Source organism: Montipora foliosa, chromosome 8 (assembly GCF_036669935.1).
Source record: "Montipora foliosa isolate CH-2021 chromosome 8, ASM3666993v2, whole genome shotgun sequence".
In the NCBI taxonomy this organism is placed as follows: Eukaryota; Metazoa; Cnidaria; class Anthozoa; order Scleractinia; family Acroporidae; genus Montipora; species Montipora foliosa.
The window spans coordinates 45,302,805-45,325,269 of record NC_090876.1 but is presented as its reverse complement, the minus strand read 5'-3'; the positions used below and the strand labels follow the sequence as shown (position 1 = coordinate 45,325,269).

Genomic DNA, 22,465 nt, shown 5'->3' with positions numbered 1-22,465 from the left:
AATGTTCTCTTCCGGTTGCCGTCCGCGTCTCAAAAAGGTGCGTGCTTAAGCTCCCTAATCGCTAATTATAACCGGGGAGGGTTATAAAAAGGTATCACGATAACGAGAGCAGCGAATAAACGCTCGAAAGTGAATCAAAACCTTACCTTCTCTTTAACACTTAATCTCTTGCAGATCTTTCTAAAAAGATCAACAAAATCCAAATACGTATCTGGGGAATAAAACTTGAGCGCCTTGACACCGTAAAGCCTTTCCACCATACTTCTGGACGACAAATGGACGTGTGCCATTATTGAACAAATCGCCGCGCACTGCAAATCCTTCTCGCGCCTTTTCAACGGTAACAGAGACAATACGTTTTCCTCTTCTTCAAGAACTTTCTCCGCGACATTAACCAACGCATCATGGGTCCATGCTCGATAGATATCAACACAGCAACTTCTTGTGACCAAAGCTGGAAACCTGTATGACTGGTTTTCCTCTGCAGATGTGGACAGATAAAGCGGGGTGTATTTGAGACAGACGACAACGTGGATGTGCGATTTGACTCGACGGAAATAGCGGTCCTGTGCGACGTCTTGGCCTTCTGCACGGCGTGCGCCACGCTTTCCACCGGGTAGAAGCTGATTAGATACCAGGGAAAGTTCGTTTGGGGTGTAGAGGCCAGGACACGTACCTGAAAGATGTAAAAGAGGGCAAATAAACTGCTGCGGACAGTATATTTCAGTTCTTCGGAACTATTTTAATTTTTTTTTTTTTTTTGCTAATTTGGATCTTGGGCATTAATTTGAACCACACTCCGTTCTTTGAAAGGGATGTACCAATGTCACCGAGGGATTCATTTTTTTACACACCGATTTCGCTTTCTTTCCTCTTGACTTCCGTAAAGCGGCGATTGTCTACGACAAGACCAACAGGAAACGTTTCAAGAAGAAAAGAAGAGTTACAGCCTAGATTTATTTTATGGCAGGCTCCACAAACGCGCAAGATTAAGTGAATTACGTGTTCCGATCGGCTACCCGAGTGGACAAAGTTAAGGCCCATCTTGCCATATAATAAATCCCTTATGTACCTCGCTTGTCCGGTCAAGATGGCAAGATATTGGCCTCGGACTTTTTTGCGTTTTTGTCGACCTCGATCCATTCATCCCGACCTCAGGCTTGGTCGATAGGGTATGTATAAAGAGCGACTTTCGTATGACCTTGAAAAAGTTTTCGCAATTTAATTTGTTTCACGGATCAATGTTTGCCAAGATTAAAACAATGCTTCTCCTTATTCCCGCCACGGTAAGTCCTAATATGCCCAATTACATTACTGCATTTCAAATGACGTCAAAACGAAATGCCGATCGCGGCTTTCCAGAAAGTTCCATGGAGAGATGACGTTGTTTGCATCCGCGTTCGCTGTTCGTTATGGAAAGAGCCTATCTCCCTCCAATGTGGACAGGATTCATATGCTCGTCGCCAAAAGTAAGGCTGAATTTACGCTGAATGAAGGGGGTAGTTTCTAAAGAAACTGTGATGCTGCGTCGGTGGGGAAGTAGTATCCAAAAAATCGGTTTTATAACGGAGTTGATAACGTAAATTGGCCACCGTACAGAAATTCTGTACGGTGGCCAATTTACATTACCAACTCTGTTGATAAAACCAAATTTTACGTTGATTCTCGACCCTCCCTGCCTCGTGGATTTTTTCCGGGTTCTCCACTTTTCCTCCCTCGTCTGCAAGGGTCGTATGGGAAAGTATAGGAAAGAGATCGTTGACTTCACCTATTGTCATTAATGTGCCAACAAGAGCCTCATTGTTTGTTGAAACAAAGGGCCTTCTGTTCCTGTGGTTTGGCACATTTGAATAACAAAAGCAATGTTTGTAAACAGATATCTTCCCTATACTGGGGACTTGCACCGTCTACAACGACGACTTCGATGTCGATGAAAACGTCACCTCAAAATTTAACTTGGCTCTATCATAGGTCTTTCGCGACTATTCAGGCTCGCTCACGTCCTACAATAGGGGCGAAGTATCCTAAAAATAATTTGGTACAAGCGGTTTCAGAGAAAAGAAGATAGAATGAAAGGTTTGCATTTGTACTCTCTGGTTGTCGTTAAATCTTCAATTTTGGTGACTTCGCGTCGTTGCTGTGCAGAGTACCACAAGAAATATGCCAGAATGCGTGCCGCACGCATTCTGGCACGTGCGCACGTACAGCGCGATTATTTTTCCTCTTTTAACCACTGTTGATATTCTTGTTTCGTGGCGTTCTCGTTGGCGACCGCTTCGTAGACCTGGAAGTCCCTATTGAATTAGTAGACGCGTCCCTCATTAGAGAGGTATCCTTCTTCTTCGTTTCCTCTAAGAATGATTAAATATTTCCTTATTTTCAGGTATTATTAAACTAAGGTAAAGTCTGCTACGAGCCTAGAAGGCCCATCAGGCCTGGCGCTTATCTCCGTTTCTGTAGCAGTAAGTGACTGGGAGTATTTCTACTCCCCCATAGATGGGATGCCAGTCCATCGCAGGGTTACCCCCAGCATTAAATTCGCCGGTACCCATTTATACACCTGGGTGGAGAGAGGCACCGTGAGAGTAAAGTGTCTTGCCCAAGACCACAACACAATGTGCCCGGCCAGGACCCGAACCCGGACCACTCGATCCGGAGTCGAGCGCACTAACCATGAGGCCACCGCTAGTTCATTGTGAAATTTACCTTCGCACATGAGAGAACATATGTCTTGCATGGACTCATCATTCACATCCTCGGGTACAAACAAGACAACGGGTTTTCCCTGCAGTCCAGCGATAAATGAGGCAAGCTTGATTTGCTGTCTCAGATCTTCCTGGCTTTGAAAGTGGCTACGCTGCACTTCGATGAACTGCATAAAATAAAATGACGACAAAAGTAATAGCAATAATTACGATACTGTTAAAGATGCGATTTTCAAATCATCAGCAGGAAGATAACATCTTTATTTGAATCTCTTCCTCTTGAGTTCCAATTTCGCTTCCAAAAATACTCTTCTTTCCCAGAGAAGGAACGGGACGGGAGGGGTGTAACGATCAGGAAAATATACTTAGGCAAAAGCACGAAAAAGAAACAGATAAAAGGAAAATATATAGGAAAGAGAAAAAGATGAAAAATGGGAGGAAAGAAAGAAGAGAGAAAAAAAAATAGAAGAGAGTTACACAATTTTTAAAGAGCACTAACCTTGTAGCACGCTGCGTATGCAGTGACCTTTGTCAACGACCTCCTGCCGTAACCGAGACTTGACAACAACAGAGCATGACCTCCAGGTGTTGCCTTGAAAAAGGGAAAATTTACGGCAGGGTCAGTTTGTCAAATCAGAAATAAGAGAAGCAAACACTTGAAATACCGAACGCCCAAATTTGCGACCATTTTCTTACCAGAGCGCGGCTTAAACGAGCCGCATGCTGAAGAGCTTCACGGAACGTCACCAAGTTCATGATCCTACCATGAGGAGCTTCGGCCATTTGACTGTTGTACGATGCGAGACACCGCTTTATACCTTGCTCCAGAATGCTGTCTGCACATTCTAGGTAATTCTTGGTGACCATTTCACTAGCATTACTCTCTCGGCCCGTCACGGAGGCATTAAAATGTTTGCAGAAAACAATGTCCGTAAGATCCTCTCCGGAGAATGCTAACTGCTCGAAGGAAATAAGAGGACCACGGTATGTCACCTCGTGGCTTCCAATGTTCCTGTCATCGAAAGTGACTTTGTTTCTGCCTTGCCGAGCATCTAAGGTACTCTCGAACAACGTGGTCTCCCTGCTCATACCTTGATCATCTTGAACTTCCAACTTGTCTTCTCCTTCTTCGACATCTGGACGGGATTCTCCAGGCTCAAGTCCATCTGTTTGGAAAAGCAACTATCGCTACAAAAATCTCGGGACAACTTGACTTTTAAATTTCGCAAACTTTTAAAGGAACAGTTAAAAAATTACCTCAAACAGTTAAAAAGCTCTTTAAGGACGGTACCTACTATTGTTATTGCGCATATGTTCTGCGCATCTCGAGATACTCGGGTTTCCAATGTGTGGTTCTTACTAATACAGGGATATTTTTGCGCGGTTCAGAACTATGCGGAGAAAAAGGAACTCAGCAAGAGCTCTTGGTATCCAAAAGGGAAATTGGGGGTAACTTTGCATTTTTCAGAGATAACTAAGACATACACTGCTTTGTATTTTAAAACTCTTTTCAAATATTGTTGATTACTTACCTTTGAAAAATGCGTGGTTACCCGATATTTCCTTTTTGGATTTCAGTAACACTTGTTAAGATGTGCTTTTCCCCCATATTCATAAACCGGGCAAAAATAACGTTGAATTAGTAGGCACCGTCCTTAAGAGTGTAAAGCCCCGTCCACACGAGCAATTTTTATGGGACAATTTTATGTGGCAAATACATTTGATAGTGAAGATAGCACAACAAGTAACTGTTGACAAGTCGCAGATAAGTGGGTCAGCAATGCCTTTGGACAGCAGAGATAAAGCAGTAACAAGGCGAGGTCACCTGGTCGTTCTCTAATGTCACTCACTAAGAAGCAGAAATTTGCAACATTTTATGAGACGAGTGGTCAACACGAGCAATTTTTCGTATTTGGCAATTCTTATTTGTCACATAAACATGCCAGCTTTTCAGCAAATACAGTTGTCACATAAAAATTGGCCAAATTTCCACGTCGACACGAGCAAATAAAAATTATCGTATGAAAATTGCTCTTGTAGACGGGGCTTACTGTTACTTGCCAAATTTATTAATAATTCATGAAGTTTGCAGCAAACAGATTTGCAGTATGCAGGTTAAATGTTATCACCCTGTAAATCTCTATATAGCTCAACCGCAGCCCTAATTCATAGAGTCTGTAAGTCACACAACGGCTATTCTGTATTTCGAATACAGAATGCCAATTTGTTTGATTTATCATTAGACCCATACGGCTCTGCTGAGGCAATTCTGTTGAAACTAGCATGGCCAGGCGACATACACGGGCCCGGAAAAAATCCGAGCAAAGGTTTTTCGCCAAACGGCTTTTCAAAATTAATCGTACTCATTTGCTTCTTTCTAACAAGTAACGCTGATTCTTTTCTAATATTGTAACTTATTTCCAAAGGAAAGGAAAGGAAATCTGTTTAAGTGTCTAGTCTTCCAGAGCTGGGAACAATGTAAACTGAAATCAACAAATCAACGCAAATCAAATCAAATGCTGTCGGGGCCTTTGGTCATGAGAGAAAAATAGAACCAAGGCCTGGGAACGTCTGTCCTCACAGGAGCCCAAGATGTTTATTTATCAAAAATGCCTCGGGAATACTCGAAGAAAACCTGATTACTCCGTACAGAAGTTGGACCTATGACCTTCCACTACCAAAGTAAATCCTCTATTCAGCCCCCCTCCCCCCACCTCTCAAAAAGCTCCCCTTCTCTAATAAGCTCCCGACTTTTTCAGAGGAAGAAAGCTATTGAGCTCCCCTTTCACCCACCGCCACCTCAAAGTGTTCACAATCAAATTTGTTCTTGTTTTTGATCTTCGGCTGCATGACCTTGGACTTCATATGCTTGAGCTTTGTTTCTTTGCGTTCTAGTTCTTTATGGAGAAATCGTACTATCTTCTGGTAATACCTCTAATGCGTTTCGGTCAATTGATTAAGACCTCCTTCTCTATCAAGCCCCCCTACCCTCCCCCCTGGAAAGTGTTCAAAATAAATAAGCCAGTCCCAAGAAATTTTGAACAGTTCTTGAGCAGCTTTGTTATTCCTAGTTTTTTATTCCCTACCAGTAAATTCTTCATCTTCCTCCTCTGCTGAAAGCTCTTCAACTTCGCTTCCGGTAGCATCCACATCTTCATTGTGCCCGTCATTGGGTATCGCCATGGAGTCATCTGGTTCGTCCCCGTACTGCTCTCCATCCTCTTGCTGTTCAGTCGTGGCAGTTAGAGGTGTCGCATTTGTATCGGGTACTACCTCTGTAATCATGTCAAAAAGAGTTTCTGGTGTTATCGTGTTGCCAATTTTAACGCGGTTGAGGTAATGAAGTGATTTGATTGGGCTTTATTTTTCACGGAAACCTGGCAACCCATTTATTAAAGACGACGGATACAGAAAAGCCCCTCTTTCAAAATCCTGACGCAACTGTCTCGTCACGCGATGCAAATCTTTTTACATGGACATCGACAGAGTGACTTCCTCAGGTAAATTGGTCTCAAAAAATGTTTTGCCAAGATGCGGATATTATAAAGCGTGTTGCAAAAACGTAAATACACTTGCACTCTTCTCCCGCAATGGTGGCTTTTCAATGAATAATGAGAGTGTTCTATGAGCGAGAAATGCTCAGCTAAGGAGAATTTTGGTGACATGAGGGCAGCCGATTAAGTTCATGAGGTACATCATCCTTACTTATCAATTCTGCGTTGTACTCAAGACCGAGCGATTTTCTTTAAAAATAACCCTACCGATTTTTAACACTCGTATCTAGTATCTCAATAAATAAAGTCACTTCATTGTTCGTTAGTAGTTCCATCAGCTCTGAGGCTGGTATCAATGGAAGCCGACGGTGGGCCCTCTATCCCCCACCCTCTGTTGGTGCTCTGTTTCACGGGTATTTAAACTGCTACAGCTACACGGATCAGAGGAAAGTCGAAACAGACGTCGAGGTCACCGAGGATTGAAGTGGGGATGTCTTGCTCTGAAAGCTGCGCACTAAGCAACTCAGCTACGCCTGCTCCTCTTGGTATTTACAATGGTCGTGTAGGACAAGAACACCACTGCACCCTTACCTATTGTGTTCTTCAAAGCCCCTGCCTGCTCTGCAGACGAAACCTCCGAGTCTTCATCAGAATTGTCCTTGCAGAAAAACTCTTCAACCAGCTCGTGTAAGAGAGAAGAAAACCAGAAGCGTTGTTCTTTAGTAAGGAGGCGATCACTATACGTTCGCGTGCTTTCATGACACCACAAACGCAACAACGATCGGATCATTGGTGACAAGGTTGCAGGGGTTTTCGTAGACATTGCACTTTCTCTTGGGCCGCTAGCCAGTGATGGCCAACTGAAATATATAGAGACGAGCAAAAACTGATAGATACAAAATGAGCAACAATAATAATAGTAGCAACTTTATTCAATTAATTCAACGAAAGGGAAGGATACCAGAGGTTATCCCTATCGAGGGTATCCGCCCTCAACCGGATGTAATTGACTGAGAGTCGATTTTGTTGAGGGAGGAAAAGTAGAGTACCCGGAGAAAAACCCTCGGAGTCAGATTGACATCGACAGAAACTCAGCCCACATACGACCTGAGGCCAGGGTTGAACCCGGGTCACAGAGATAGGAAGCGTGGTTGAAAGCGTGGGTGATGACCACTAAACAATTTTTCTATCTAGCAATAGCCGTTCTACAACTAGACAACACCCTAAACTGATGGGCCTAATTTCATCGCAGATCGAGACTTCTGGGTTATGAAATTCTGTTGGTCATAAAAAGCTTGAAAATTGCCTTATTCTAACTCGTCTCTCTGTTGAGAAGTTGCTTGGTATCTGTAGCTAACAGCCAAGAAATTAACTCAATTCAAACACGTTACGAGCTGAATTGCCCTAGTATTGAGTCGAAGAAAGTACATCTGGGCAGAGAGGAAGCTGGGGTTTTAGTCGTTCTAATGACGCCGTCTGTCTAGACTGATGCTGATGGAGGCAGTGACGAAAGTGACAAAAACTGTGAGGATGTAAGCCTCACCTTCTTCCTTTCCAAATACGCTCTTTCCCCTGACCGTGCTCCCTGCTACGGATTTGGTCACTCTTTGCGGCAAGAACTGGCCCGGTTTTAGTCTGATGTTCTGTTTCCGTACCAGTGCGCCTTCTTCCGCGAGGTCTTGGTCGGCCACGCGATTTGGAGGATAGAAGCGACATGCCTTGCACCACCCTGGAAAGTTCATGTTGGGTGAAGAGAAAATGTGGATGGAGTGGGGTAGGGCGAAGTTTTTGTCGGATGACGTTGTACATTTTGATGGATGCTGATGACAGCGCCTGTTCATAAAGTTGTAGAATGGTGTAAGTTTAATGACGAAGCTTCCTCTGGGCTCCTTTAGCTAAGACGTAGAGTTAAAATTCAGACGAGAAAGCGGAAGGTCATAAGTTCGACCAATACAAAAATGACGTAAAGGAGCCAATCTATGTTTCAAATTTATTTCTAGCTTGATTGATTTATCTGGCAAAAACACCTGAACCATCTAGAGAAACTCTGACAACTAACCTCGCGTCCTTCTATTTTCAAGACGCCGGCAACTCGCCCTTCCCAACGTCGCCACGGTCGATTCGGAAGCTCCTTACTTTAAGATCTACGACGGCGACGTCAACGAAAATGTCAAATAAAATTGCAAGTTCACATTTTTTCTAACATGCATCTTCTTCATTTCGTTTAACTTGGACGAATTTATTGAACATAAACTATTCAAGGAAGGAATTGGTAGCAACGGTGTTAAAATCGCGTTCAGATTCGCTATGGTGTGATTACGTTTCAGGGGCACCCAACGAGAATATAGTTCAAAACCACTAATAAACATGGCATTGTTAAACTATTCTAGAATTTTAACGGTAGATATAGGCATATTTTTATCCACTAAAAATTTTTCAGCTGTTCGGATTTCTTAGCTGAAAGTCTAGTGATGACCGAAAATCATAGGGATCAAAACTTACCTTTTCGAAAATTTCAGCCAGAAAAAAGGCTCCCGAAAATTCTAGGTAACCCTTTTAGGGTAAAAATCCGTTAAAAATGGGCAATTATACCATTTTTCAGATGTTTGAAAATCCTAGGAGAGGCAGGCAAGCAAGAAATTTTACAGCATATGTTCCGAAAATTCTAGATCTCAAATCGTCTTCCGAACAGATATTTTCCGAAAATTGCCGTTGGGTGCCCCCGACGTTTTTCATTGAACTTGAGGAGTCATGTAGCAGCTCTCGTAACGTATAATGCGATTGGCTCAATAACCAAGCCAAAATCAAGATTGAACAATTAAAACAATGACTTAAGGCGCCCGCAAACGAGGGAACAATGTTACGGAAACATTATTACAGAAGTAAATCTTTCCCCGTTTGCGGCCCCAGGAAACATTTGTTGCGGAAGCAAAATTTGATCATAATTTATTGATCACCGGAAATAAATTTCAGTTAATCGACAACTCGTGTTTGAGCTTTGCCCTATGTCCAGTTATTTTCACGTGCAACCTCATATGAGCTGAATTCATGATCTCTCCATTGTTTTTTTTTTTTTTGGGCCAATCGCATGGCGCTCTGTAATGTCCAATAGCTTGCATTACCATGTGCTTCAATATTCTGGTCTTTTTTTCTCACGGCCAAGCAAAGCAAAATTTGCTGCCCGGGAAGCAAAACTGTTTCTGAAGTTGTTCAGAAACCTTCTGCTTTCTCAGAAAATGTTTCCTCGTTTGCGCGCCGAGGAAACATTTCAGGAAACAATGTCTGCGTAGCAATGTTTCCTCGTTTGCGGGCGGCTTTAGACTTAAAACAATAGGAGCTGTTCATAAATTGCGATTTGACCATTTCACGTCGCAGATTTGCAGGGATCGGGAGAGAAATGTGCAAACGTTCCAAAGCGCAAAGCAAAACTATTGTTTTGCTCATTTCAATGCTTTTGTTTCGTGGCGCTCGCGTCGAAGACCCCGTCTAGATCTTTAAGCGCCCTAATCTGCCGCGTTACCTGTGCCAGTTGTTCATGGTGTGTCAGAGAATAAGCTGGAAACTCTTCCAACCAGGCGAGAAATACTGCGCTGTAAACACTCCGGAGCGACTCAGACGCAAGAGGGAAAAACGATACAATCGTCATCAGTCTGGACAGGCGATGACTTATGGGGTACGCAGCAACCCCGCCTCCGGAGGTTGACGCACCGGGTGGTACGCAGGCGGCCATGAACTGCAAGTTTTGAACTCTGTAAAGGTGATATCGCTGCTTGTTATACATAGTTCCTGGAAGACAGAAAAACAAGTGGTTCGAGGAGTTGCAAATCTGCAGGGTTTTTGTTTGAGGCCAAAGGCCGGACGTCGCGTCCGGTTGTTTACCATTTCAGGTCCGGAAGTTTGATGCTATAAATTTCCAGATTCGTTGGCTCCTTTTTTTTTTTTTTTGTTTTCTTTTTTTTCCTTTTTGGACTTGGGTATCTCGGCCTGATATAATGGGCTGAAGAAACACAAGATAATCGCGCGATACCCTCAAGCTAACAACAAGTCACATCGCCTTATTTTGCTTCCTAAACGGAAATATCGATCTGATGGCATTTCATTCAAGTGATGAGTTTAGTTTTCTATTTTTCCCTCCAATCTCAAGAATGTAAACAGGATTTCTGACAGTTTCAAAACTCCTTGAAGGTTTGCACCCAGTGCACTTGAAATTCACCTTTTACAATGGAAAATAACCATAGCTTTTTCCGGTACTTTCATTATCAAATCCGGTACTTTGAAAAGTTATTGAAAACCCTGCAATCTACACTTTTTTTAAAGGAAACTATTGATGTTTGAAGGTGTAATGCGTGCGCAAAAAGGATGACAGACAAGTTGGTCGGCAACGGGAGAAAGGACAACTGAATTTCCAGGCTGGATTCGAGCCTACGAACTTACAGATTTTAGTGAACATTCAACCGTTTTGTACAAAACTTTTGTAGTTTTCGTGAATAGAAGATGTAATATGAAAGAATTAGAATAAAAGTGAGCGAAATCGGCAGTATTTTTTATTTTATTTTATTTCCATAAAGGCTATCACCAACGCTATGATGTGATTGGAGTATGTTAATGAGGCAAATCTATAAACAAAGACGCCACATAGGCCTAGAGTGGAGAAGAGATGGCGCAGTGAGACCACTCGCCTCCTACCAATGCGGCCCGAGTTCGATTCCCAGACTTGTCGCCATATGTGGGTTGAGTTGAGTTTGTTGGTTCCCAACTTTCCTCCGAGTGGTTTTTCTCCGGGTGCTACGGTTTTCCCTTCTCCTCAAAAACGAGCCCACGATTTTATCCAGTTGAATTCACTTAAGTTGAGTTGAGTTTCTGTACAATAACTGCCCCAGCGCTAAATACAGTAGACACTCAAATAAAACCGGCTTCACTATAATTATTTATTATATGACTATAGCTCCGTGAGCGGGCAAGATGAACCAAATCCAGCGCTGTGATTAGCCTACGTGTAGCCGTACCCTCCCCCCCGAAAGAAAGACGGGAGGTTCAGGGGAAGGGTATGGCTACACGTAGGCTACCCTGTGATTGGCTACCCGAGCGGGCAAAATGGATCTATACTGCCCGTTCGGGATTACTCGCTTTATCCCGCAAGATTAAAGACCATTTTTTAGTGTTTTATCCCATATAATACATCCTTTATTGACCAAGCTTGTTCGGTCAAGATGGCTGGATATTGGCCTCTTTCTTTTTTGGTGTGTTTATGGACCTCGACGACGCAAAAAAAAAAAAAAAGAACTTGGCCAATATCCAGCCATCTCGACCTAGTCACGCTTGGTCCATAACCAGTATCTATATATATTACCTTGAGAGAGAATTTGTCTGAGAAGCTCCAACGGAGGTTGTATGCCAAAGGAATCCGAGCTTGCGCAGTTAAGGTCATCCAGAAAGAAAAGATGGTTGACGGACCTGGCACCAGGAAGAACCCTTGTAGGAGCATTCGCAAGGGACTTCTGGACAGCCAAATGGTTCATCTCTTTCCTTTGCAACTGCTGAAGTTTGTACTCGACTGCTTCCTGTAGCAATTTGGAGGTCAGCCCAGGAGACAGGCAGATGCGAGTAGAATTGTAGTGCGGGATGATGAGATTCTGTGGGTGCAGATAACATGTTTGATACGACTGGTTTTCACAAGAAACATACACAAACACATGGGCACATGAACTTGTCTTCTATTCCAACGAAAGCTACTACGTCGTTTTATGCTCCTGTTTATTTCTGGTGAAGACTTGTCCTTAAATTAATAAAGATTGTGTGGGCAAGTAACAAAGAGGGCTTTTATGGAACGTCCATTCTGACACAAAATCATATTAGCACCGAAAACCACGCGAAGTCGACAACACTGCCGAATTAACAGCTGCGAGTTATGTTTTGATTGGACGACCCTTCAGGCAAGTACAAGACGATTGTGGCATATTTTGTTTATTACAAAAACAAAATTCCCTCGATCAATTCTCGAAGAAGGATTCTTGTATGTAAACTAGGTATGAAAAAGAAGTCTCGTTTCAGTCAGCTTTGAATAAGCATGTTTCTATTACGATTTATTAAGTTTTGTCTTCCATTTCGCACTTCGCAGTAATTTAAAAAAAAAATTCAAAAGTGCGCACTTAGTCCAAGGCGCATGGTTGTTATAGAAATTAAAATGCACTTTGGAAAGAATTTAAAAGCTGTACTGCTCACGTCCAATTAGCATCAAATAAGCGGGATATTTTTTAGTGTAAAACAACAATTCGAATCGGTGCTGAGGCCGATAATTCTCGTTCTAGGATTGGTAATGCAATGTGTCATATGTCGCTATTCAAAGTAAACTCGTTCAAACATAGCTTCCAGAAATGTGAAGGGTCTAGTTTTTGGGTGAAGTACCATTGAATCGGGACGGTTTGTGATTGCAGATACAGTGCTGAACCTACTTGAACAAGTGAGGTCTTTCCAATCCCTGATTCTCCAACCAACAGGACTGGCTGACGAGTGGATAGTATCAAATCAATCAGGTAGAAATATCGATCCAGCTGTTGAACAAAACAAACGTCAAAACAATTGGGATATCCACCAAAATGCCTTCTGCGGAACGTGCAGCAGTATTCTAGTATCCTCTTTAAATTAAAATTCTTACATTCTCAAATTCGAGTATTGCATTTCCGGTGTTCTGATTAGCTCATTCAATGACAGGGTGCTGAGGAGTTTTGTTCGATCGTACACGACAATGACAATGTGTCCCTCGTTGATTTCAAAATACATGTTTACTTTATACAATAATTGCCAAAATATCCTCCTGAATTGCGAACGCTTTCTGCTTCCATATCTCCTGATATCCATCTTGTCTTTCTCATACTGCTCCTTCTGGTATGACGGTTTTCGCCATGTTTGTATTACGTCAACTTACGCTGACCGCAGGCGCAATCATCTTTGCCTGAAGGGCAACGAATAAGCTTCGGTTTGCGAAGCACAGGAGGAAACCGCCATTCCAGAAGAAGCAGTACGAGAGAGACAAGATCAATATCAAAGGATATGTAAGTAGAAAACGTTCACAATTCAGGAGGATTTCATTTTGAAAATTTTTATTCTACAAAGTAAACATATTTTGAACCTAACGAGGAAGACTTTGTCGCGTAGTATCGAATAAAACCACCCTGCGATTTGATCTCGACTATCAGCTGCCTGTCCTCTACAAGACGGGTTATCACGCACGAAGTGCTGATTTCAGCGGTTGGGGTTTCTTGTTAGCTCTCTTTAATTATCAACGTCACTCGTACGGTTCTTCCCCTTGCTTCTCAGCAACAAAGCTTCCACACCAAAACCTGATTATAACAGCAGCGAAAGATATTAGCTATTCATACCTCAGTAACGATAGTAAAGGATGAAGGCAGAGTCTTGTGCTGGATGGCAGCTGGTCTCTCCTCCCATTTCACAAGTCCACCTTTGGTAAAGTCCAGGCAGTAGTCATACACAGATCCATCAGGAGGAACTAGCACTGGATAAGGCCCAGAGGAAAGCAACTGACGCGCATGCTCACTAAACTTGGTGGCATACCTTGGAAAAACGAATGCAATGCACCAGTTAAGCATCTGCATTGTGCAGTTAACAACTGATTGCTGTTTCCAATTATTCCGACCCTTTTTGAATCCCCTTTTGCAGCTTTTTCTGTAACAATTTACCTCTAGGATTTTACAAAACTGAATAAGCTTTTAATTCACAATAGAAATAAACTTGCATATGCCGATTTCACCTCTCTTCGATGAAAAAATTAAGAAAATGATAACGATAACCGAAACAAAGCAATTCTCAAATATTTGCTACGATAAATCTTCCCACTTATAACAGTCATGTTTACTGTACTGTCGCCTCAACAGCTCGCTTTTTGCGCTGCTAAAGATAAATTACCAAAAAGAAAAACAGCAATTTGACTCAAGACCGAGCTGGCGCGAGTCTAGGAAGAAATTTTCCGATTTTCCATTACAAATTGGTTTGCCATTCAATCACATTGTGTAAATAAATATTTTTAAAAGTTATGAATTTCAAAGTCGTTGTGACGTCAGAAAACTCATTTGCCCGTCAAAATTCTTGCTTTGCTAACTTAACGAAACGCGTGCTACTTATAAAAAAACGAAACTGCGACAGAAAAATAGTAAAATAAAAAAAAGACTCATTTTGTCAATGGAAAATACGAGCAGATGCGGGAATGGCATAAGAGCCAACCTCCAGACAAAATGACCAAAAATGAAAATGCGGGGAAAGTGCACGTGCTGTTTTCGTTGCATTTTGTTAGGGTACCTGTCATGTAAGTGACCGCCAAACGACCACACGAAAGCAAACGCGAATGAGCTGGTTACTCTCCCTCTGTCACTGGCAGATATACCGGAACTTTGCCTGCTGCTTATAGAGCTGATTGATTGTCCTTGCTTTAGACTGATCATCTGCATAGCACTCTCCTCATCTTCTCGAAGAATGTGTCTGTCGAATATGGCGGACAGATAGCCCAGGAGAGTTTGCACCTCATAGATGCCAGCAGCTGTTTTGGAAGGTGCGTGACTCGCGGCATAGCCTTCTGTAAGGATAGGCTGGCAGTGATCGCCAAGGAATTTTAAAGTGGAGTCCACGGCATGATCCATTAAACTCGAAATGATTCCCAACCTAATCAAAAGTAAAAAAGCTTAATAGCGGAGCTCAGGCGCGCGAGGCGGGCAAGCGGAGCAACATGGGTACGATTTTTAGGGAAATCTGTGAGAAGTTTTGGTTATGAAGTATGCGTACATCCGTCTGCCCGCCCGTCCGCCTGCGCGTACAGACTTTCGAGGTGGAGGTGGGGAGGCAGGACAACCTCTGGGGACGGGAGTGTTCGGGAAATTTTCATTGGCAGAAAAACGCGTGGCAGCGTTTCATTTGGCAACCCACGTTTTTTTGGCGGGAAATCATATTAGTGACGAGCAACAGAATAAAGAGCAGGAAAGAGCACGAGAGAAGAGGCGACGAATTTGAAAATTTTAAGCGAAGAAAGCCTCGAGAGAGAAGCCGTGGAAGGAGAAGAAGAGAAAAGTTCAATAAAAATCATCGTAAAGCGGAGAGAAATAGAGCGAGAGACAAAACACTTATTTACAATGGTTATAGCTTTCAAGAAATGTTTTCCTTCTTAATATATGCCTCGCTGCCTCACATATTTTCTAAAACCCGTGTTGGCAGAGATTCTGGCATATTTTAACAATCACATTTATAGGCTTTTTGTGTGAAATGATGTCCAGTCGTGAGCTGCTTTGTTTGACTGTGAAATTGCAGTAAACTAAGCGAATTAACCACTCTTTAGCTTGACTTTTTAATTACTAAGATTTTTGCTGCTGTTCTAAACTGAAGAGAGAGGGTGCAAAGATTATCAGTCAAACGGAATATGTTGTGAAAGAGATGATTACTGTAGTAAAGTAAAAAAGAAGTAATGAAATAGAGTATATATATATATAGTGAAGATATGAATAAATTAAAAGGCATTAAAAGTTAAACAAATAAAGAGTTTGGCCCTAATGGAGTCGCTCTGGGTATTTAAATTGGGTTTTATTGTTCTTATGTATAGCATTTCATAAACGAGACAATCCCATTTCGTGCTGCCTTTTTTAAGCATTCTAAACTGGCTCTCATTGAGTAAGTCAATGTTCCCATGGGCATCTCTCAGATACTTGATAATGACGTTCTGGAAACGTCGAAACGTCGTGCCATGTTGTTTTATATTATTTTATCGCAGATTTTTATTGTCACATGATATTTCTTGAAATTAGTCCAAAAAGTAAAGAAATTATATAGCCCTAGCCTCCGCAGCCATCTTGAGATTTGATTTCACGGTAAAGAACTGGGCTCGATCTTGTCACGTCATCGGGATTAAAAAATTTCCGGATTTAGCGTCCACACGGTTCCTGATTCAATCTGGAGAGCGTATTCAAAAAGTTCCGGATTCGCCAGCGAATTTGCCGGATAATTGTGGACGGAAGGCGTATCCGAAAAGAAAAAGTTGCGGAATCAAAAGTATCGGGATACGTGTGGACAGGGCCTTTTGGGATTACGCAGCATCATATAACTCGTCTTATGCTTCATAATGGGAAGGGCAATCTATGGTTCTCTACTCTGCACCGAGAGGTTTTCTCCGGGTACTCCGGTTTCCCCTCTCCTCAAAAACCGACATTTGACTTGATTTTCTTTCATTGTTCATTTCAGTTTACAGTGTCCCCAGTTAGCACTCCAGCGCTAGAACGACTAGACACTTAAATAAAGTTCCTTTCCTTTATACTTAATTTGAATGCAACAAGACACGGACTTGTCTTATACACATCCCACATCCCAACAACCAAACCGTTAATAGGGAGTGTAAGAAAGGAAGACAGCTACGGCAACGACAACGCCCCAAAACAATAATATCGTTGGTTAAAGGAGGAAAATAATCGCGTGGCACGCATTTCAACACATGATATTGTGGTAATCTGCATGACATCGACGTGAATTCACCAAATTTTGACGACATCCGAAACCTGAAACCGCCGGTAAACTCTATTTTTGTTGATAATTCACGTTAAAAGGGAAAACAGCTCCCTTCCGGTTGCCGTCCGCGTCTCAAAAACGCGCATGCTTAAGCTCCCTATTATGTCACACATGGGCAGCGTTCGTTGGATCTTTACAATACTATATAGCATTAAAGAGAAAAAAAAGTATATGTATAGCATTGACGAAAAACGAAAAGCTGAAGAAACTCTATTACAACAGCAATAAAATCAACATTTGATTTGGAGTGTGCACTCACCCTCTATTGGTGATGTCCCATCTGGAATGAGCTCCTTTTATCCAAGACTTGAAGATAGCTTTCCACCCCACAGTGTTTTCAGGGCAATGAACGACACCACAGCGAGTAACTAAGGCAGGGGACACGTGTAAAAGTTCTGTCACTTCAAACAGAAGGCTCACAGTTCCTGAAAGTAGATAAGTAACATTGCATTAGAACGAAAACGGATCAAAAGAAGCAGGAAAAGGGGGTCAATTTCGACGCAAAAATTATGGACAAAGGAAGATAAAATCGAAGGAATTAAGACAGGCTGACTGTGACACACCTAGGAAGGACCGTTGACTCAGCTTGTGTTAGTGGGTTTTATTTATTTATTTATTTATTTATTTATTTATTTATTTATTTTATCTATTTATTCATTTATTTATTTACTCGTACTCTGCCAAAAGTTGGTAATTTTTAAACAGCTTCACGAAAAACGGTCTGTCACAAGAACAAAATCTTATCCCAGAGATTGTGACGCCATTTCGTTTTCTATTTAGCACTCTGAAACCGAGTCAGACCTGGTTATTGTAAAGGCCGGGTGTTTCGCAGTTACTCCAAAGAAACTGAAAAATACTCCGCCACTCGCTTACATCTGAATGACGTTTATTGTTACATGATTTGTTCTTCAGACGACGCCAATAGAAGAACACAATACATAGTGGCCGCGGGTCACTGCAGTTACTCCATCTCAGCAAAAAAGAGAGAGGTGATTCTTAATAAACAAGAAGCTATAATTTAAATCTAAAAGCGGAAATTCAATTCCCATATTCAAAGCCAAATCTCACCCGGTTGTGTGATAGTTTCGCCATTGGCCAAATTCAAAGCCCTTGTCGAATCCAACAGGGTTCCCATGTTCTCCAGCCATGTGTCATCCATTGGTCCGTCAAAGACAAACCATTTCTTGACGTGACAAAAGGAACCCAACATGCGAGCAATTCGCTGCTTGTCAGAGGACTGACTTTTTAGAAGCTCCGCCATCGTGTCACATGTTAAAGTGGAGTCTCGTAGCCATTTGGACACCAATCCATCAACCCAAACACCACTTTCTGGATGCAGGCTGCCAAACAACTGGAGAGACCAATAAAATTTAAATTATGAAAAAGAAAATGTCTGTAAATTCAAAACAATAAACCTTCATTACCTTACATTCTAGTTAATACATGAAGACGATTATGAAATTCGTCGAGCGTCTTGGGGCGCTTTCCTTTAGTCAGAACTGGCCGCCCAGACCCATCAGTTTGCAAAGAAAATGCAACAATTTGAAGGAACACTTGCATGAGAATCCCTCGCATTCTTCTGGAGGAGTATATATCATCCTCGAAGTGTGGATGCGTTATAGAGTTAGTCCTTCCAAATGCCCGGTCTGGCCTGTCAGGTCTGTTAAATGGAGAGCGCCCCTAATTTCGTGTTTTTGTCCGCTGATTCGGCCGCTACTCTCATCTATTGCTACTCCTGTGAAAATACTGCGTGGTTATTTCACGGACGACATCTTGTTGTCCAGTTAGTGTGAAAGTGAACTGAGGTGTTTTTTTTTTTTTTTTTTTCATTGGTGACTCGAGGATACTCGCAAAAAAACCAAGTGTTCCTTTGTGGGAACTAAACCTTGCTCCTTCCTATTATTACTTAGATTAACCTTCACGTCACGGGCGTAATCTAAAAGTATAAGTGATTATCAGGGGCCTCCGGGATTCTCTCAGGCTCTCAATAACTCTTAATGTAATGACATCTGCAAATGGTTAGACTCTCTAGTCTTCTCGAATAAGGACTATAAACCATAGGCCCCATCTCACAACCCTTCAATGCTCGTAAAAGACGTAAAAGAACCTACGCTTTATTCGCAAAGAGTAGGTCATGGACATGGAGTTTCAATGTTGTGGTCTGTCTTCTGTGATATCTTTTCTTAAGGGTCGCAAGTGAAACAACTGTTAAGGGTTAATTCCCATCTAGCTTTCTAAATAAAGTCATCGTATCGTGTCGTATCATATCGTATCTCAACTCGTATTCTTTTGGCATTACTGATACCAAATGACCTACCTCTTCGCAGGTTAATGATTTAGGAAACACGATCGAAAGATCTACGCGTGGACAGGGCGCTTCCTTGACCTCCACAAAAGAAGTCCTGGCCAGCCTCAAAGTACTGGTTCTCTTCTCTGAAAAGGTCTGCCTACGCGTCTTTACCACAGGGACAGGCGTCTCACCACTCATTTTATTTTGCGCACTTGCAAGTGTTGTATACAATGTGGATTTGCCGGAGCCTGGGCAGCCAAGCAAGATCACGTTACGGTTTGTTTCCAAGCTGGTATGAAGCTGGAGAATCTGAAAAAAACGTAAAATAAAAGAAAGCTAAATCGAAAAGACCATCATTTCCAAAATAGCATTACAAGAAAAGAAAAATATCTTACTTATCGAAAGGGAGGTCTGTATGGGAAAAAAAAAACGTGACCGAGGTCTTGAGTGCGGCGCGAATGCTTAAGACCATCTCAAGACCGAGGGTAAGGTTTTTCCTTTACGGAACGACCACGACCGGTAAATAAGTTATTTATTGTTTTCTGTTCGTTGGAAAGCTGTCGTATGTTTTAAAGTTGTCGTTTCGTTGGAGGTTTCTTACATTGGCTAGTAAAATTCACTTTCGCTGTGAACAATCTCGACTGAATCCATTTTCTTCAGAATTTATATTTTCCCTATAGTCAACCCAGGTCACGCGTGAACAGTATCTTGAACATGTGATCGAAGTCTTCCAATCAATGCGCTACTTTCACTGACGTAACGAAAATCACATCGGAAAATCGCAGATCGGATTGAAATTTTCAAAAATGGACTTAATTTTTCGGAGATCTCCTTGAAATATGGATATAATTTTTCTGGAGGTAAGAAATTGCAAGGGCGACAATCTGTGCTTTATAGAAAGACCACGCAGTTTTATCCATTAGTCCCTTCTTCTGGTGCGAGGAGATTTAGATGCATAGACCATAGCGACGTTTGCCGGTTGTCTTTATTACAGAGCTTTCATCTAAAAAATAAAGTTTGGATGGATCCATTCTTGAGGTGAGTTCAAGATACTCGTTACACCTCTCGACCTGGGCATTAGTTTGGCTCTCACTTGGTACGACGGAAAGTTTCTTGTAGGACATGCCAATCTTTCTTGAAATTGCTTCCCGGATTGTTGACAAACCCGGTATGCTTCGCCTATCGCCTATTCCATCATTAAGGAACCTTTCACGAATTTCCCTTGAATACATGCAAGGCTTCGTTAGCTTGAACAGCTCAATAGATTCAAAGACGTCGTCTGAAAGTTTAGAAGAATATGTTCGACCCCCTTGACTAAAGGTATCATATGTACCATACGTCTCATAATGTCGAATGATTTTCCAAACCGCTCCTTTATTGACACGAACTGATCTAGAGATCGCAGATGGTCCCTCTCCAACCAAATAAAGGTCGATTATACGTCTTCTAGTTTCCTTATTGGCAGGTCTACCTGGCTTGTATTCGCGAGCAAAGGAATTGACGGCCGCTGGTCTGAACATTTTGAAAAAGCGCGGGCAAACTCCAAATCGCTCTTCGATTTTCGAAATGTCGCTCCAAATCTTCGGAAACAACAGGAAATGCCCAAATATGGAAAACAAAACGCTTGGTTAGAGCGTCGCACCGGAATCGCGAGGTCACGGGTTCAAACCCCGTTGAAGTCCTGAATTTTTCAGGCTTCTCTACGCAATTGTAAAAATTGCGTTCATAACTGCGAAGATCGTAGCTTCACTTGAATTCGTTATGTTAATTGAATTTTTCGAATAACTGTTCACGCGTGACCTGGGTTGACTGTAAATCTATGAAGTTGTTTAAGAGTAATTGCATTTTGCCTTTGTGTAAACTATTGCAACAATTTCAATTTGCCATAATTAGCGCGGAAAAACTTCGGTCCGTAATCCGTATCAACGCGCGTGCTTAAGCTCAGTGGCGACAAGGCGCTCAGAAATTTTACCAATGAGAATTCAGAATTGAGTAGAATCCACTCTTTTCTTCTCTATTCTGAATTCTCATTGGTATTTTTGCAGCGCGCGACGTCGCCAATGACGTTCCCGTTCTGTTGCTAAATAAGCCTAATACGGAAAACTGACGGACTGCATTCCATCGCAAATCGAGACTTCCGGATTAAGGACTTCTAGTTCAGACTATTAGCCAATCGGAATCGAGAATTTAGGATTCCGGCATGCTGAGATGCTTCAGAAAAAAATAATTATATTTCATTTGCCTGCCGTATACGAAAGACGTACGTAAACAAGCTATTTGTGAAATAGCAGGACAAGACATAAAACTTAAACAGTGTCATGATATAAACCTTTGAGACGACCTCCTGCTTGACTTGAAGACCGTTAGCGCGCAAATGCTCTTTGATTTCATCAATCAGCTGCGAATCCCCATCTGTGGCCACGGACATCAGCACGTTGTGTGCGAACACTCCATCTACTGCTTTGGAAAACAGCGCTTTGTCCTCCATCAGCAGTTTGTTTCCAAAATAAGTGAACAGGGAATGAACAATGGCATTCTCCTCTGACTGGCGCGTCTCCAAATTTTCAAGAAACAAGCTTCTCGCACTTACTTCAGACACTTGAACAAAAATAAAATGAGAATTTAACTGACGAAGCAAATAGCCACACATTACATGGATACGCATGTCTGGGTTTCTTTTCTTAATGGGTCTTCTTTCCTACTTGCCTTCCAAAAATAGCACCGAAACGCTGCAGACGCGAGAACAACACGCATCAAATCTCATCTTGACCGCGCCCGATTCTTGCTCCGAGATTATTCCAAATCAACGCGAATTTAGAGTATTCACCGTAAACCGTTCATTTCGATATTGGGAGCACGTAGAATAAACATGTTGTTGTGTTCAATCCCGAAACTAATTTAGCCCCAAAACACAGGGCAAAAAAATATTCCGTGGGTCCCTTCGAACATGCAGCCCCACAAGATGAATCCCTAAGTAAATATGTGACCCTTCCCTCTAGTTAGGCCCCAGTTTCGTGTTCTCAAGATTGATTGCACTATCCACTTGATCGATTAATCGTAACTATTACAAAATACTCGAATCTGATTGATTTTCAATAGCTCTGATATCAGCATTTATAGGACAGTTTGTAAATGGACACCTTGTAATTGGACATGCAGTTGTAAGCGCCGTCAAGCGCGCGCTAGTTGTACTTGCATAATTTTTATTTTTCCAGAGGTATTAAAAAAAAAACCTAGGAAACGTTGAGCAGATTAAGCTAAAGGGCTCGAAATCTCCAGACACGATGACCGGCCAAATTCATTTTAGCTCGGTCACGTACCGTTTCTGGCCTGTGAAATTATATAAAATAAAGAACTCTTAAAACAGGGGCCCATGAGCCAAAACTGGCGTTATATATTTCCAAAAAAGTTGTTGCTTA

The 22,465-nt window shown here is 42.1% G+C and overlaps 1 protein-coding gene across 1 annotated transcript in view; it reads right to left on the bottom strand.

Annotated features, from left to right (window-relative positions):
- Positions 1 to 22,465, bottom strand: part of LOC138013414 (dynein heavy chain domain-containing protein 1-like) — a 96,189-nt gene that overhangs the window by 31,048 nt on the left and 42,676 nt on the right. Inside the window, exons 25-40 of the mRNA XM_068860486.1 lie at positions 21,376 to 21,644; positions 19,074 to 19,355; positions 17,825 to 18,107; positions 17,016 to 17,181; positions 14,513 to 14,872; positions 13,579 to 13,771; positions 12,652 to 12,750; positions 11,550 to 11,832; positions 9,720 to 9,985; positions 7,743 to 8,032; positions 6,791 to 7,059; positions 5,792 to 5,980; positions 3,402 to 3,871; positions 3,205 to 3,297; positions 2,707 to 2,872; positions 147 to 676 (exon numbers count right to left, since the gene is read on the bottom strand). Of these exons, the coding sequence (XP_068716587.1) occupies positions 147 to 676; positions 2,707 to 2,872; positions 3,205 to 3,297; positions 3,402 to 3,871; positions 5,792 to 5,980; positions 6,791 to 7,059; positions 7,743 to 8,032; positions 9,720 to 9,985; positions 11,550 to 11,832; positions 12,652 to 12,750; positions 13,579 to 13,771; positions 14,513 to 14,872; positions 17,016 to 17,181; positions 17,825 to 18,107; positions 19,074 to 19,355; positions 21,376 to 21,644 (4,208 nt within the window). The remainder of the gene's footprint in view (positions 1 to 146; positions 677 to 2,706; positions 2,873 to 3,204; positions 3,298 to 3,401; positions 3,872 to 5,791; positions 5,981 to 6,790; positions 7,060 to 7,742; positions 8,033 to 9,719; positions 9,986 to 11,549; positions 11,833 to 12,651; positions 12,751 to 13,578; positions 13,772 to 14,512; positions 14,873 to 17,015; positions 17,182 to 17,824; positions 18,108 to 19,073; positions 19,356 to 21,375; positions 21,645 to 22,465) is intronic.